We start from the raw sequence: 17,147 nt of genomic DNA on the forward strand, positions 1-17,147 counted from the left end.
AGTGCAGAGATTGCAGTTCTTCTGTCCCCCACATGTGGGGGCACAAAGAGTAGGAGGGTTCCTTACATGCCTGTCCTCACTTCCCTTTATACAACTGCACAATCTGGCCTTTAGGCACATTTTTGGGATTCACATTGAGACCACTTTGACAATATAGCTTTTGAAGTGAAAAGACATCAGAATAACACACACGTGACAGCTAGTAGGCCCGACTCTTCTGTCCATCCTAGCCTACTGATAGCACTAGCCTAGTGACAGTGGGACTTGAAGCATTACCTCACTGCACGAAAGAATGACAAACTGTCACCTTCTGGACAAATGTGAAAGAGCCTGTCTGGCCCCTGCCCTATTCTGGCATGAGGGGTGCCCACAGCAGTCATTGATAAGAGTGTGTCACTTCAATGGGAAGCTAATAAATGTGAGGGCACATCAGAGCATTAGTTCTGCCTTTCCCTCGGCTGCATTGAGAACAAACCATCTTCTGCACAAGACTTATAAATGAGAGGTCCCCATTCTTTGCCTGCTCCTATCTGAGACAATGCCATAAACCTACCAATCCAGTCTATACTAGCCTTTATGGAGATCTGTGTGGCTCCAGATCTGGTCCTGCAGACCCCATTCCCAAAATAGCTGAGAGAAATTTCTGCCATAAGAATCTCCATGATCTGGTTTGATGGTGTGTACCATAGAAACCCATGAAAACAAGGCTACAGGTCCAACATTTAGATAGGACCTACACTGCTAGTCACTTTACAGGCAGCCAACGTAAGGAATGCAGCAAAGGCATGATCTGATGGCAGTTGCATAGGGCTGCCAGATGGTTTAACTAAAAATACCGAACCCCGCCCCTCAAAAAAGGACCCCGACAGCAATTATTACGCAATAAATAAAATAAATACATACATACATACATTAAAAAATCAGCACGGCCCCTTTAAAAGGCTTTTTTTTGCCAGCGGCCATTTTGTTTCACAAGACAAGCCCCTGCAGAACCAGGTAAGCGGGGGGGGGAGGGATCAGGGGGCCCAGCGGAGGGTTCGGGGGGGTGGGCCCAGTTGCTGAGTGTGTCGTAGGGTTGCCAGGTGTCCGGTATTTTCGCCTCCTGGCAGGGGAAGAAAAACAGAAAATACCGAACATTTTAGGTGTCCGGTATTTTCTGATTTTTTACCAGAGAGGAGGCAAAAATACCAGACTGTTTGGGTCAATACCGGACACCTGGGAACCCTACTGAGTTGCACAAAGTGGGGCACTGCTGCACTCAGAACAAGCTCTAAGCCACACAACAGTTCTGCTAACAGCTTTGTTGAACGGAATTGTCCTCATGCCTCAGTCATGAGGGCATCTGTGGTCTCACTCTTATAGGGTAAAGAAGGATGAGACTGTACAAACTGCACAGTAGGCTCCGTGGTTAGCAAAAAGTCTCTGTGGAGATGGTGTGAGAAAAACTGATGCTAGATGTTGGGGTTGTTTCCTCTGGTGGAACTACACTCAAGTCATGCAGAATGGATCTACAATGTGAGCTGGGAGCAGAAGGCACCTCTGGACCCTACTTGACTCTCTGTGGCATTTTTACTAATAACAAACAACAACATGAATGTAGAACCCCAGAACCAAAGGCCTTAGAGTTGTACACCACAGTCTGTCTGGCATGGAAACAGGGATTCTGTGCAGACCTCGGCTAGACATGGGAAAAATCTCTCAGAAACTCAAACTGCCTAATAGTTGTGCTGGAAAAGTTGGAGCTGTAGTGTAGACTAGGTCCCAGAAACTGGAACTATTTATACAACCTGCTTTCAGGAGGAGATTTAACTAAACCTGTAATAAAAACTCTACACTAGCATTCTATCTGGTGTAAAACAGTTTTTTATTTTAATTTTGGGGGAAATCTCACCAACGTGTGTTTTTGGCAGCTTATTCATAAATCAAAAAAAAAGAAACCATGGTCCTTATCTGGAAAACACAGAATCATAGCATATTAGGACTGGAAGGAACCTCGAGAGGTCATTAAGTCCAGTCCCCTGCCCTCACAGCAGGACCAAGCACCATCTTAACCAGCCCTGATCAACGACTGTCTAACCTGCTCTTATTATTTCCATATTTCCAGTGATGGAGATTCCACAACCTCCCTAGACAATTTATCCAGTGTTTAATGACCCTACCAGTTAGAAAGTTTTTTTTAAATGTCCAACTTAAACGTCCCTTGCTGCAATTTAAGCCCATTGCTTCTTGTCCTATCATCAGACGCCAAGGAGAACAATTTTTCCCCCTTCTCTTTGTGACACCCTTTTAGATACCTGAACATGTCTACCTGAACTGCTAACATGTCTCCTCTCAGTCTTTTCTTTTCCAAACTAAACAAGCCCAATTCCTTCAACCTTGCCTGATAGCTCATGTTTTCCAGACCTTTAATCATTTTGGTTGCTCTTCGTTGGACCTTCTCCAATTTCTCTATATCTTTCTTGAAGTGTAGTGCTCAGAACTGAACACAATACTCCAATTGAGGCCTAATCAGTGCACAGTAGAGAAGAAGAATGACATCTTGTGTCTTGCTCACAACACTTTAGGGTTGCCAGGTGTCTGGTATTCACCCGGACAGTCCGGTATTTTTGGCTCCTGTCTGGTAAAAAAATTTAGAGAATACCAGACACCTAAAATGTCCGGTATTTTCTGAATTTTTCCTGGCCAGGAGGCAAAAATGCCAGGCACCTGGCAACCCTACAAACACTTAGCGCTTGGCTCCCCCCCCCCCAAGTCTTCCCCGTCCCCCAAAACCCCCAGCTCCCCAACCTCATGCTTACCCGGTTCCATAAGAGTTCCGGCACAAAATGGCTGCCGGCCAAAAGACCTAGGGGAAGCAATGCTATCAATGCTAGCAAGGCTTAAGTCCTTGGAGTCCTTTTTTTTTTTTACTCAGCAACTTTGGTCTCTTCTCTCCCCCCCCCCCCCCCCCTCATCTTTTTTCCCCCTTTAACAGAATTTTTTCCCGGTTTTATTTTTGGGGACGGGGTATTCGGTATTTTTGTTTCAACCATCTAGCAACCCTACAACACTTGTCTTAATGCATCCCAGAATCATGTTTGTTTGTTTGTTTTTTGCAAGTGTCACATTGTTGACTCACATTTAGCTTGTCATCTACTATGACCCCTAGATCCCTTTCTGAAGTACTCCTTCCAAGCAAATCACTTCCCATTCTGTATGATTGTTCCTTCCTAAGTGGAGCACATTGCATTTGTCCTTATTAAACTTCATCCTATTTACCTCAAACCCAGGGGAGGCCCTAGACTAGCTGCCAGCACCTGGCGTCCTAGGCGAACCATGCAATGCCGTCCCCTCCCCCCCCCCCAGCAACCCCAAGGGCAACCCCCTGAGGGTTTTGGTTCTGTGCTGAGGAGAGGGGGGCTGGGGATGGAGTTCTGTGGCTGAGGGCCGAGGGGCTGGGAGCCAGGGGGTTGGGGATGGAGTTGGAGTTCTGGGGTTGGGGGCCGGAGGCCAGCGGGCTGGGGCTGGGGCTGGAGTTTTGGGGCTGGTGACCGAGGGGCTGGGGATGGAGTTCTGAGGCGGGTGCAGGGGAATCTTTGCTCCGACTAGCACCCTGTTCCCTCTCCCCAGCCCCAGCACTCCGACTCCATCCCCAACCCCCTGGCCCCCAGCCCCAGAACTCCAACATCACTTAATGGATGGGCAATCATTGATTTCAATGATATCTACCTTTTTCATTTTGCAGTGTAATGGGTTTGTCACTAACCTGCTGTCTCCACTGAACATCAGCTAGCTAGCTCATCCATAAAGGTTCACAGTGCAAGGTCTTCTTCCTCAGTCTCTATTGTTATTGCAAGATGTATTATTATTGCCACATGCACAAAGCACAAAATCATACATAAATATATGTACCGTACAATAAGTTTGGAGGAACCCTGCCATTTTATATTTACCAGCCATCTTTACTATAATGAGAGAAAGAGATTATGAATTCTGTAAATGACAGTGTTAGCAACCTGGAAAATAACAATTCCACGTTTGTGTTTGTACATTATGCCTCAACTCTAAAATCAGTGAGGCGGTACGGTAGCATAGAGAGTAACTGTATTTAGCTTCTAAACTGACTGGGAAGAAATGTGTTCAATTACCTCACTTCATAGAATGCCAAGAGGCCAGCTTGTTTGATTTTATCTTTTTGATCATCTCTTGCAGGTCAATAACCAATAATTACTCTACATCAAAGTGCTCAGAGACAACTTGTTATTTAACTGGCAGACATCTTTAAAACGTAAAGACTTCTTTGTTTAACTTTTCCATCTTGTGAATTCTACTTCACTTTTTGTTTTTTAACTGAAGAATCCTGGTAACAGAATTAAGGATCTTGCATTATGAAGGCTGATAATATTCTGAAAGACTATTATACATTTAAGGGATATGTGTGATCATTTTTTTAAATTGTCAGTAAAACAACAAAGGAGGCACTTAAACCACCAATGTTATTACTTTGTAACTTTGCACTTGAATAGCATCTTTTATAAAAATATCTCAAAGTACTTTAGAAACATTAAAACCAAGTAGAATTAATTCACATAATCAATGAAGAGTTCTGACACACCTTAAAGGCAAACAGACTTATTTGGGCATAAGCTTTCATGGGCAAAAACCTAAATCTGTTAAGTCTTTAAGGTGCCACAGTACTGCTCATTGTTTGCAGATACAGACTAACACAGCTACCCCTCTGAGACTGTACTTCACAAACTTTAATTAAGCCACACAACTTCTCTCTTCAGTTTTATTCCTGGTAGGGAAACTGACACAGAAATGGCCTGATTTTCAGTTGAAAACAGAATCCTGGTTGGGTTGCCCCACCCAAATTGTAATCAACATTTCTCTCTATCATTATATTTTAGGTTAAATAAAAAAGCCAGAAGTTCTGATTCCTGTATCTTTGCATCAACCATTAGACAATTCTACCTCTAACATTAATTATATAAAAAAGAAACAGTAACAGATGGAGAAAATAATTTGTAGATTCATGTCACTGTCAGAATTTCTGTTTGGCCCATCCTATTTCATCTTATCTCCAAACACCACTGGTTCTGTGTAAATAGCAAAGTCACTAGAATACAAAGGCACATGATTGCCAGGCATAGCTATTGTCTTGGTTATGAATGTTCCAGTACTGGCCCTGCAGAGAGTGGCGTATTGCAGTTCAACATGCATGAGGAATTACTTTGCTAATACAGTGCAGAGAGCAGCAATAGAATTAATATAGTACAGTCACATGCAAAGGCTTCTCTCTCCCTCTGTCGTGATAGGTAGAGAAAGCACAAAGCTGATTAAGGCAGGCACTTTCTGCCTTCTTCCATAGGAAATATTAATCTTTGTTGTTGAAGCACAGGACAGGGACTGGGGAGACCTGAGTCCTATTTCTTGCTCTGCTACAGACTTTGTGTGACCTCAGGCAAGTCACACACATTCAGCCTCACTGCACTTCAAGCTTTAGTGGTGTTGTGAGATAAGGCACTTCAGGGCCCCAGGGGGAAGGGACTATAAACACAAGCACTAAACATTATTACTTTGGCTTCAGATAGTCAACCTCACTCTGCCCCAGGGTTGAGACCATCATGTTTGTCTATGCTCAAAAGTTTACAAATCGGAGTCTGTATTTTACTTCTTTTTCTCCTTGCCTCATTAAGAGCCCAATCCACCCATACCCATCTCCTACTTAATTCCAGACAGCCTAATTTACCCCTTTCCCCTGCATTCAGGAAGCTACTGGCCCATTAAGTCCATTCCTAGAAACCTGGGGAAGTATTTGACCCACCCTTCAGCCTGGCCCCCAGGACTGAAAATAACACCTTTCCATTAGACTTGCAGTGATTCTGAACCCCTCATTAAGATTAGATTGCCCAAGCCAAATCAACTTCTGGTTAAAATGCTTCTCAAGGACCTGCCTGAGAATGTGCCATGTTACAGTTAGGTCTGAAAAGTGAAAAGAGCAGATAAGGGCTATTACACAGCCATTGGCCCATAACTGGGAAAGGGAATGTAAAGTCTATTTGCTCTTTACTAAACAAAGCTGCACCTAACTTCCTCCGTGGTGCCTATGAGTGCCCTCAGGATAGTCCTAGAGAACAGAAGCTCTGTCATAGACAGGGTACACAGCCATATTTTCAGAAGTGGCCGCTGATTTGTGTTCCCTTTGTTTCAGGAGGTCTGAACTGAAACACTCTGTGCATTCAACACCATTTTAGAAAATATGATCAGGTGTGGATAGTTTGTCAGCATAATAACCACAGTGTAGCAGTGCTTTTATAATTGGAATTTCAAAACAGCAAAAGAAATCTCTTTGTAAGAAAGCATTATGATCCATAATGGTGCTGCTGCTGTATTGGACTGATTTCTATAAAATTCAGTGTTATATATTTTTAAAGGCATAACAAAATCTGATTGGGAAGAAACAGAACTGGGCAGTTGCATTTTCTTAGCATGCCAGTCTGAACTGGAATTCTTTCTGGCTACTCCCCCTGTTACACACAGGAATAAATCTCCAGCTAGAGTTTTGGATTACTATGGTTTGGGAATATTTGTAACATTGTGTCATATCTGCAATCCCTAAACATAATTAGAATTGTGGTTTTATCTGAAAGTTCTCTGCTCTGAATCTCTCTCACAGGGAAGTCCCATAAATGATGGTTCTATGAAATTGTTGAGTATGTGTAAAATATATTGTAGAGAATTATACAGTACCATGGATGGTCAAAACCAACAGACAGACAGAGATCACTTTCTGTTAAATTTTAAAAATTTAGTGCAATTTCTCAAGTAGCCCATTGTTTGATTCCTTATAATATCCTGAAGAATTTTTCCATAAATGAAGTGGTTCTGGGACAATGGGCAATGTTCCCTCTAATTTTTTTTCATCCATGTGCAGAATAAATCTTATTATGTGCACCATCAATAGAAACACCCTTCAGTCTAACAATCTGCTTGACAACATTTTGATGTCTCCTAGATGGCCTCCCAAGTGTTCAGCTTACAGGGAACACTGTTCTGGAGTCCATTTTAGGTGACCATCTGAATGGCTCTTTAAATGTTTTTCTCCTCGGTGTGTGATGTAATTGCAACACAAATAGTGTAAAGTGGGAAAATGGGCATGGGAGGAGGGGAAGAAGTAGTCTCCATAAGACACAAGCGTGTCAGGGTAGTCTCTAAACAGCTGGGATGTTTGGAAAACAGCTAGCATTTTAGGGTTGCTCCCATACATAAATAGTACTAGCAATCAGGAGGAAGGCAAAAAGTGGCTTGGTTATTTATATAGACAGAAGGAAAGGAAAGTTGATTTTGGTAGATCACCTAAGAAAAAAACAAAATAATGAAGTAACTCATAGGTTAAATTAAACAAGAGAGGAAGGAGTTAAATACAACTGAAGCAAAGCAAGGTTAAAAAAAACAAAAGAGAGAGGAATACAAATAAGAATTAAAAACCAGTAAAAGCCAAATGTTTGTGGGTTAATTAAAAGAAAGGCAAAGAGCCCAGGGTTAAATACAACAAAGAAGAGAATTTGCAACAAATTATCACCTTGTGCTTTCATGCACTGCCTGCCCCTCCCAGATATATCCATTGTTTGTTATTTTATTAAGTGATAAAGTCTTTGGGGCAGGCACCTGTCTGTTTACTTATCTCTAACAAAGTATCTAATGCATTTTCCAGGGTGGGGAGGGGAGGACTATAGAAATAATAACATTAATACTAATGCCTCATGCCCAGAGGTGAAAGTAAGGCAGCACGCCCTAGAGCACTGCTCTGGCAAGAGCAGGCTAGGGCACTCCACTGAGAGCCAGCTGGGGGGGTAGGGACCTGTCCACCTGTCCAACCAAGTAAGGTAACCTGTCCCCAGGGTCCCCCCAATTTTCTCCCCTCCACTCCTAGTCCCCTGCCCTGACTCCTGCTATCCGCAGCCCCCTGCCCTGACTCCTGTACTTCCCATACATACTACCAGTAGGGTTACCAGGTGTCCGGTATTCTACCTCTGTCCAGTAAAAAAAACCCAGAAAATACCGGACATGTGCAATGTCCAGTATTTCCTGGATTTCTGGCTGGGCACTGGACAGCAGCCTGGTGGGGGAGGGGAGTGGCTGGGAGGCGGGTCACAATCGGCGCTGGGAGCCCTGGCTGCATCTGACGCCTTGGGGAGGAGGAGAAGCACTGTCCCTGCTCCTGAGTGCATGATGGAGCTGCGGCCGGACTCACTCGTGGTTCTCCGGACCATGCACGGGACTGACAGTGCCTTGGGATCTGCACGTGTCCAGGTCAGTCCCGCCCCCACTTCCCTTAACTTTTCCCGACCAGCTCCGCTGCCCCCGACCCCCTCTCGGCCACCCCTGCTTGCTGCCAGCCAGTTCTCCTCCTCCCGATCTCCCCGGGCCAGCCACGCTGCCTCCCGCCCCTGTCCCCAGGCCAGCCCCGCTGCCTCACCCCCCTCGCCTGCCAGCCCCGCCCCTCGGGTCCCCCCCATCTCTCCAGGCCAGCCACACTGCTCCGACCCCCGCCCACCAGTTCCCTCCATCTCCCCCGGCCAGCCGCCCTGCCTCCGATTCCCCGCCCGCCAGCCCCACCCATCTCTTTGGCCAGCCACACTGCCCCTGCGTCCCTCCAGCCAGCTCTGCCCCCCCCCCCCCATCAAGTGTGTCCGGTATTTCTTCTAAACCTACCTGGTATCCCTAACTACCAGCCCCAGGCCCAGAGCCCCTGCACCCCCACACTCCAACCTCCTGCCCTGACTCTTGCACCCCAAACCTTTGCCCTGAGCCCCCTGCACTCCACCCCACACTTAAATTTCTTACCAGTACTGTTGTATTGCAACCTACTCTACCCCTTGCCCTGAGTCCCTCCAAGTGGGGCAAGGTTGTGATAAGACAGTACCTGTAAGAAATTTAAGTTACTTTCATCCCTGCTCACATCTCCAATAGTTTTTATAGTGTCACCTGTGGCCACAGTGATATTCACTTTTGTTATTTTCTGAAGGAAAAGCATCAGCACTGTTCAGTGATGAATGTCCCAGAGCTAGTATTTCTCTCTAAATAAGAAGTAAACGGAAAAGAGTCACTGAAATTGTAGTTTGTCTCAGTGCAAAAATCATTTTGAGAATAAAATTGTTGCACCTGCTACATCTTTTAGAATCCGAATATTCAGTAGCTCCTAAGGAAGGGAATCCAGTGATCTTTTGCCTTAATGTTCCCTTCTAAGCTCTTTTACCGACTCACCAGCTGGGCTTGGGCAATTCACATGAGCCAATGACCTTAAAAGTCAGGAAAAACATTGACTTTCAGTGAGCTTTGGATCCAATGGTTAAACTCAGCAGTTGGGGGGAGGGGTTCAAATCATTCAGAACCCTGCGCCCTGTGAAGCCAAGGGCAGATCTCTGCATGTCATTCACCACTTCTGTACGATGGCTATGATGACATTATGGAATCAACCACAGGAGATAGGACACTCAACTAATATGTTTAATTATATTTTCTCTATCAGAGTAAGGAATTAATTCTTCTGTCAATTTATTAGTTTAGAATACAGAGAAATAACTTGAAATACCTTGTGATTTAAATTTATCTTAGTTTCCATCAGTAGATCATTTACACACTGATGATGATGATGGTTTGATGTATTGTTTCTCTAGGGATTATCACTGGTGCCATCACCATAGCACAAGTGCCAAGCTTACCTCCAAATATTGATTAGTCAAACGCAAGGCTTGGTCTGTGACATTGAAGATATTTCGCCAATCAAAGTCTGCCACACCCTCTTCACGGTTCTCTGGACACCCATTATGAAGAAAGTTGATCACATCTTCAGCAGTTATACCTTCAGCACCCAGCTGTTCATTCAAGAAGTTTCTTACTGTGGGGTTCTTCAGAGTGCTCTGGAAAGCACAACAGTTCTGATTTACTATATTGCTCTTTATGTGTTTTAGATCAAGCCTACTCCAGCTCAAAAGGTTTACATGCCATCTTACTGAATCCCCAATGAGTGGGAAAGAGTAGGCCATGTAGTTAGTCTATGAAGGGTCATCTAAAGGAGAGTTAGCAGCATTAGATCTGTTTGAGCTTTAATTCTACTTCTCTTCATAAGGCTAGATCTAAAAACACCTGATCCCCGTGCAGGGAAAACAGCTTGCAAATACACACAGTATTTCACAGAATGAGTTGCTCTTCAGATCTAAGCTACATGAGCAACTTAACAGTTTGTTCTGGAGTCTCGGGGACTCAGCATATCAGTCTTTTTGCCAATGTAAACAGTGAACTTTTGTAGAATCCTTCCCTGCAGGCCTCCATAGAGAGGACTTTGCCAGAAGGGAGAGGACATGGCTACACAGCTGCTACCCCCAGCTGCCAGAATGGACCTTGGAGTCAGTAGCAGCTGGGTACAACTTGGAGCAGCTCTGAGACTGCTCTAACTTATAAAAGGGATCAAACCAATCCTGGCTGACTCAAGGATCATAATACCGCAAAAAAGCATATCATCACCTTTGCCATTTCCTTTCCTGTACCAAGCAGAGATTAGCTAGACCTGGAGATTAAGTCCAGGTCTTCATAATGCATAGCAGACAATTCTGCAAAACAAATCCAGCAACCATAGACCATGGTGGGCAAATATTGGCCTGCAGGCCAGATTCAGACAGCTAGGGGTAGCCCCTGCCTGGCAGCCATCTCTATATTTACTTTCACCTCCACAAGGTGCAGGTGATGGCAGCTCCTGTTGCCCATGGATTACTGTTCCCAGCCAATGGGAGCTGCGGTAAGTGGTGCCCTGGTCCACACTGCTTCTTGCCACGCCTATTGGCTGGGAATGGCAATCCATAGCCAATGGGAGCTGCAATCTCTGGTCCCTGCAGAGGGCTCAGGTAAATATTACAGCGGCCAACCAAGAGCTAGCCCCGGCAAAACACCACCATTTTATTGCCGCCATTTTACTGTTTCATACATTCTTAGGAATCATAACATTGTTTCATACAAAGGTTGTGCTTCCATCCAAAATTTGCAAATTAATTCTCCTATCCCCTATGAAATAAGGAAGCTGAAAAGCTGCATTCCCAAAACAGACACAACATACTCGGATCATATTCATCTGCAGGCTGTTTTGAAAGAAGTGCCACAGCTGAGGACCCACTTCTTCCCATGCTTTGGTCAACAGTCTGAGGCGCTCCAGTTCTTCAAATGTGAAGTTTGCCTGAGGCATTAACAACCAGAAAGGAATATCAATGTTAGAGAGCTATCCCGAAAACATACTGAACCACTCAGGGTCAGGAGCATGCAATGATGCTGCTGCTGGTGGTTTGCAGCTATTTGAAGCTTACAAATGTAATGTAATTTTAATTACAATATTTCAATAAACACGCTGAAAGAGAAATTGTGACAAGGGAGTGACACAAAGAGTGCACGTTACAAAGCATATTCCTTGATTTCTACTGGGCTCATCCTAGTCACCCACAGCACATTTTTCTATGTGTTTAACAGAAGCAAACCTGACTAAATCAAGGCTGATCCATCTATTTATATAACCTCCCTCCCCCAATTGCAATAGTAGCTACACACCACAAACATTTATTTATTTATTCCCAAAACCATGTGGGGGAGACCAATTTTACCAGTGGAATCCCAGACAAGTTTGCAAGACTTCAGCAGATCTGAAATTTAATGACCAATCTCCTGAATCCCTATGTTAACTGTGATGCCACTGGTTTGAGATCACTGAATTTCAGGTCTTAGTAAATGTTACAATTTCATCCTTCCTATGATGCATTCTAGGCATTAAAGCAAAAAGAACTCTATGAAGACAAGGTCACGGGGGCAAAATGCTGGGTTATTCTCTGGGGGGACAGCAGGTTAAAAATATTAGTTGTGTATACATCCGAGTTTCTTACATTCTTCAGTATTTGCCTTACAGCAGGCAAATCAGGAGCGAAGAGGATTTTTCCCATCAGCAGGGGCTTCACAGCACTCCAGGCTATTTTGGTTAAAGGGTTTGATTCCAGGCTCTGGATCAATGCATTACAAAAGGGTGCTACAGGAAGAAATGAGGACAGATTTTACACTCCTGTTCTATTGTTCATAATAACTTGCAGGCTTAAATCTGCCCCTATTACAAATGCAAACAGCTTTGACTCCTCCCTCTCTGAACAGGCTACTTTTGTGCTAGGGATATTAGCAAGTAGTCAACTGAAGTATTTACTACACGTCTCCTCCCTCCCCCTGCAAAGCCTTGCTGCTTCTGTGGGAAAACAGGAGCCAGTACTCTAGGGAGCCACCTGTCCCCACCTAGCCAGTACTCTAGAGTGCCACCTGTCCCCACCCTCCAATGCCTCTATCAGAGGCTTGAGGGGCATACTGTGAGGCTGGAGCTGCCCTCTCCCTCCGCAGACAGGGTCTTTGTGGTGGCCTGAGCTGGCTGTGCACAGGGGCTGCACTGGCAGCAGCCCTCTGACCATGGCCAACCCTGGCCACCACAAGCAGGGGCTGGTGCTGGAGCAGCCTCTGTTCATGGCAGACAGTGGCTGCTGGAGTCAGTGCAAGCCAGGACCGAGCAATCCCAGCTTGTGCTGGTCCGGAACGCTGTGCCTTTGCATTTTAAATGTAGAAAGAACCTGGTGGCTCATACTACATTTACAATGCAGAGCCATAGTGCATGTGGCTCCTGGAGCTACCTCCGCTGCGGCTTTGCAGAGCGGTCCTTATCGACTAATCATGTAGTTGATATAAATTATATCGACTACACAATTAGTCAGATAACCGCAATTTAACATCCCTCTTTGTGCTGTATCTAACTAGTCACACTATAGCTGCAATGCTAGAAAGCAGTGTGGGATCTCGAACATCATGGAATCAAGTGGCAAAGTTTGCTGAAAACAAAGACAGTTTAGAAGCTGACACAGAATTTCAATATTTGCTAGTTATCATTCATGAGACATTTCAGATGGCAGGAAACTAGGAAATCCATATAGATCCCCTTCCCTCTCACTTTTCTAACATCTATAATTTTCCTCCAATGATCTAGTACTTTGTATGGTTGTTGATATTGTACATAGTTATTTCTATGCCTGCCCATGGCAGCTGAATCTACACATGGTACAACCAGGAGGTGAGTCCAAACCAAAAGCAGTAGAACTGAATATTTTGAATTCTAGAAAACTTTGTAAATAGATCCTAAAATCTCTGTATAAGGATTTTCCATCTTATTCTTACATTTAGCATGGATATTTAGTTGGATAACATTTTTCTTCTTTTCCCTGATCAAGGAAACAAAGTGCTAGGCATGTATAGATAGATCTACAATCTTTGATGGATTAATATTCAAAGAGAGAGAAAAAGGAGTTTAATTGCATCAGAGTTCAGAAAAAAAAATATACAGGAAGCACCTTACACCAATGGATCTCAGGCCCTGGAGGCATAACTTACTTAATATCAATACCTATCACTAAGTGTTCCCCGTTCCATAGGACAAAAAGCTATCCAGCACCAGTTACGATACAGCTGGTAAGGTACAGCAAAAATAGAAAAGTTTTAATATACATGCAAAGAAAAACATTCGGGGCATGAAATAGTTCATTATAATAAATAAAAGATTGTAAAGCTGGGAAAAATGTAGACAGGAGGCAAACAAGAGAGGACATAAGAGATAAAATAATGAATACTAGAGAAGGTTAAAAAAACCAGATGGTTCTATTTACCCTCTGTCATAATACAAGAGCCAGGGGACAGTCAATGCAACTGACAGGCAACAATTTAAAACTGATACACAGAAATACTTTTTGTATGCTACATAACCTGTGAAACTCATGCCACAAAATATGATTAAGGCCAAGAGTTTATTATCAGCACAGAAAGGATATCCACAGTTCGCTGGTCAAGATTTTTTTAAAAAAAGATATTTAAAATCCTTGTGTTTGCAGTCAGAAATTAACCATTTGCTGATGGACTTGAGAATAACATTCCTCTTTGGGCATGTTATTCCAGAATTGTTCTCCAGAATTATTCCTGCCTGTCAGAAACAGGCAGATAGAAGGCCCGATGGACCAATGGTCTGGATTTCTTATGTTCCTATACTGTAAAGGAAAACGTGCCCCAGTCAGACCTATCATGAAAGAGTTTCCTGTCTCCAGTTCTCAAATGTGAAGGGTAACCATCTAGCCACTTGATAGTTCAAATCAACAGTTTAAAAATACCATCCCATAGCTCTAAAGCAGGGGTGGGGAACCTTTTTTGGGAGTGGGAAGGGGTCACAGATGGGGGCTTCATACAAGTGAGAAGCAACTGACATGGCCGCTGAATGAGAAGGAGAAAAACATTCCCCACATTTCCCTTGTACACCAGAACCTGGAAGTGGGGGGCAGCCTAGTAGATTTTGTGTGCTCCAGTCTCACGGTGGGGCAGCATGGGGGCTGGAGCACCAGTGCTGGCTCCCCCATGCTCAGAGGGGCCCTTATTAATTGGGGGCCAGATCCAGACAAGCTGGGGCCGCATCTGGCCCTCCAGCCTCAGGTTCCCCACCCCTGCTCTATAGCTAACCACACAGACCTAACTGTTTCCACGAGTTAATGGAAAAACTTACTGGTTGTATTGTCATACAAATAAATGGATTCCTTTTTGGTGGAGTCAATCCCTAGGAATGCTTTGTAGTTATTATCTTCATACCAATTGAAGGAGAGTATTCTGGAACCACCTCCCTCTGGATAACCACAGAGCAGATCAGACAGGGTGCTCATCAGGTGGCCAAAGGATTCTGGCCCTCCACCTTGTACAAATGGTTGCAGGACCAACAACAGGTCCTGAATGCTTGGTTTTCTGGCTAGCTGTAGTGAAACAAGATTTCTTTATTAATAGTAGCCTTCCAGGAGAAAACCAGAATGGACAAGTACTGACTGTGCCCAGCCCTCCTGCTGGTGAGCAGTGAGCCCTAATTAGGGTTGCCTGATGGTCCTCCAAAAAATACCGGACATATGGTATTTTGGTGAAGCAGGAAAAAAAAAGTGCAGGAGCACAGGATAATAAGTACTGCCTCTCCCAGCCACTCCCCCTCCCCCTGCCAGGCTTCTGCGCCATCACAGGCTCCTAATGACAATCATGGCCCCGCCTTCAAGCCGCTCCCCCTGTCCATGCAAGGCTTCCTTCCGGTGCACAGCCGGAAAAATCAGAGAATACCGGACATTGCACATGTCCAGTATTCTCTGATTTTTCTTACCAAACAAAGAGCTCAAATACCGGACTGTCCGGTAGAATACCATACACCTGGCAACCCTAGAGCCCTAAAGGTTCCTTCACCTCTCTTACCCCATACTGGCAACAAGATGGTTTCAGCTGTTGTGCTCTCCAGCCCTACTGAAAAAGGAGGTCATGGTTCATAGCCACTAAAGTTTATGCCCATATTTATGATTGGAAAACACATCCTTAATCTCTTTCCCTAAGATCCTTGACCATTTCACTGATGTAGTCTGGATTCTTTCAGGTAAGTCAGAAGTTTGAGAAACAAACTGATGGACCAAACAAGGGCAGAGGATAGCTATGCACTGCCAAAAACAGGTGATTCAGTTCATTATCAGACTGCTTACCTCTCGCACTGCTTGAGACACGTTAGACAGCACTCTTCCCCAAGATCTCAGGTCAACACCTTGTGACTTACTGTCTAGAACAGTGGGAAGCTATGATAAAATTGAAAATAGAGATGAAATGAGCCCAGTGTCTCCTGGCCAATGATGTCTCCTACCCAGTTACACTACAGAAAATGGAAAGCTCAGTTAAAAATGATGTAGATTCTTCTTTAGTTTAAGTGGGAGTTTGTTTTCAAGAAGAAGGTTCAGAGTTCTGTCCCAGCTATTGACTGTAAAATCCTGGAGGGTTATAAATTAGTTAGAAATGTGGGTGGGTGGGGGCATTCTGAGTAAAGTGACTAACTGCTCTAACTCTCAATGGGATGAAAGGCCAAGGGGCACTGAAAACACAGCTAGAGATTTATGCGGTGGTAGTCTTGGCTGCTTTCCCTTCCTCTGAAATAGGGTTGCCAGGTGTCCGGTTTTGAACCAGACAATCCAGTATTTGAGCTTTCTGTTTGGGAAACAAATGGAGAAAATATAAATGTCTGTATTTTCTAAATAAAGATTGTGATGTAATGTCAAGTGTGTCCAGTATTTTTGTCGAGACCATCTGGCAACCCTACCCTGAAACAGCAGCAGCAAGGATGGGGAATGTCTTAAAAGCCTCTGTGTCAGCTGCACTCATTGCTTTTGCATTGGGGTTATCCTCCCTGGGAAGTAAAAATGGCATTTAGGCCAGATTATGCCACTAGTGTGGCACAAAGTGCCAACCTGCACTGGAGTGTCTCATTCTCTTGCCCCAGGTTGCCATTTTCTTTAGGATTACAACTAAACATAAAGCTGGTCTTTTAAGTCAACTATTAAACTTTATAATCAGGCTGTCTCTTAAAAAGGTTCATTTGGAACTGCAAATCTGCAACTGCTTTCTGAGCCTATACTCTTCCTTTCAGATGGCAGGTAAGAAAACAGAAGAAGCTTCACTCTGCAGATAACAGAGAATCAGAAAAGTAGCAGTTTCATAGAACATACATTTGTACCTTAACATATCAGTTACAATGAACGGAGGAGCTTGCTACAAAAACTGTCTCAGATTATCTCTTCACTTTCCCCTCATGCCGCCAAGAGGAACCTAAAAACGTATGCAATTCTGAAAGGCTAGAGAGCAGGCTTTTCTTCGCCTTCTCCTTTGAAAAGTTTTGCAACACTGAACAGCATCCAGAGTAAACAACAAAAAGCTAGCAAAGTTCCTCCTATGCAAACAGAAGAGAGCCCATGGTAAATACCCTACATGGAAACAGCTCACATTAGCCAGAGAAGTGGGGAGAAATTGTCACCTCTGGCTCTATATTCTACAGAGCAATTTGCGTGTATGCCAATTACTGTTTTTAAATACTTCCAGCATGATGCATCTGCTACAATTCATGGCTCACAGAAAGCCCTTCTAAATGCATGTGCTCTGGAATGACTGAATGATTTACTAGGAGGCAAATCTTGCCCCACCAACATCTTCCTGCATTACCACAGGATGGGGGAGAGAAAGTACTGGTAGGGGTGGGGGAGGGCAGCGCATGTGCAGGC

The 17,147-nt window shown here is 44.2% G+C and overlaps 1 protein-coding gene across 1 annotated transcript in view; it reads right to left on the reverse strand.

The window, feature by feature from the left end:
• ABCA4 (ATP binding cassette subfamily A member 4) overlaps positions 1-17,147 on the reverse strand; it is a 137,189-nt gene that overhangs the window by 71,616 nt on the left and 48,426 nt on the right. Inside the window, exons 8-12 of the mRNA XM_075936565.1 lie at positions 15,588-15,677; positions 14,591-14,831; positions 11,907-12,046; positions 11,096-11,212; positions 9,708-9,905 (exon numbers count right to left, since the gene is read on the reverse strand). Coding sequence (XP_075792680.1) covers positions 9,708-9,905; positions 11,096-11,212; positions 11,907-12,046; positions 14,591-14,831; positions 15,588-15,677 — 786 coding nt within the window. The remainder of the gene's footprint in view (positions 1-9,707; positions 9,906-11,095; positions 11,213-11,906; positions 12,047-14,590; positions 14,832-15,587; positions 15,678-17,147) is intronic.

The sequence above is a fragment of the Pelodiscus sinensis genome, chromosome 9, assembly GCF_049634645.1.
Source record: "Pelodiscus sinensis isolate JC-2024 chromosome 9, ASM4963464v1, whole genome shotgun sequence".
Lineage (NCBI taxonomy): Eukaryota > Metazoa > Chordata > Testudines > Trionychidae > Pelodiscus > Pelodiscus sinensis.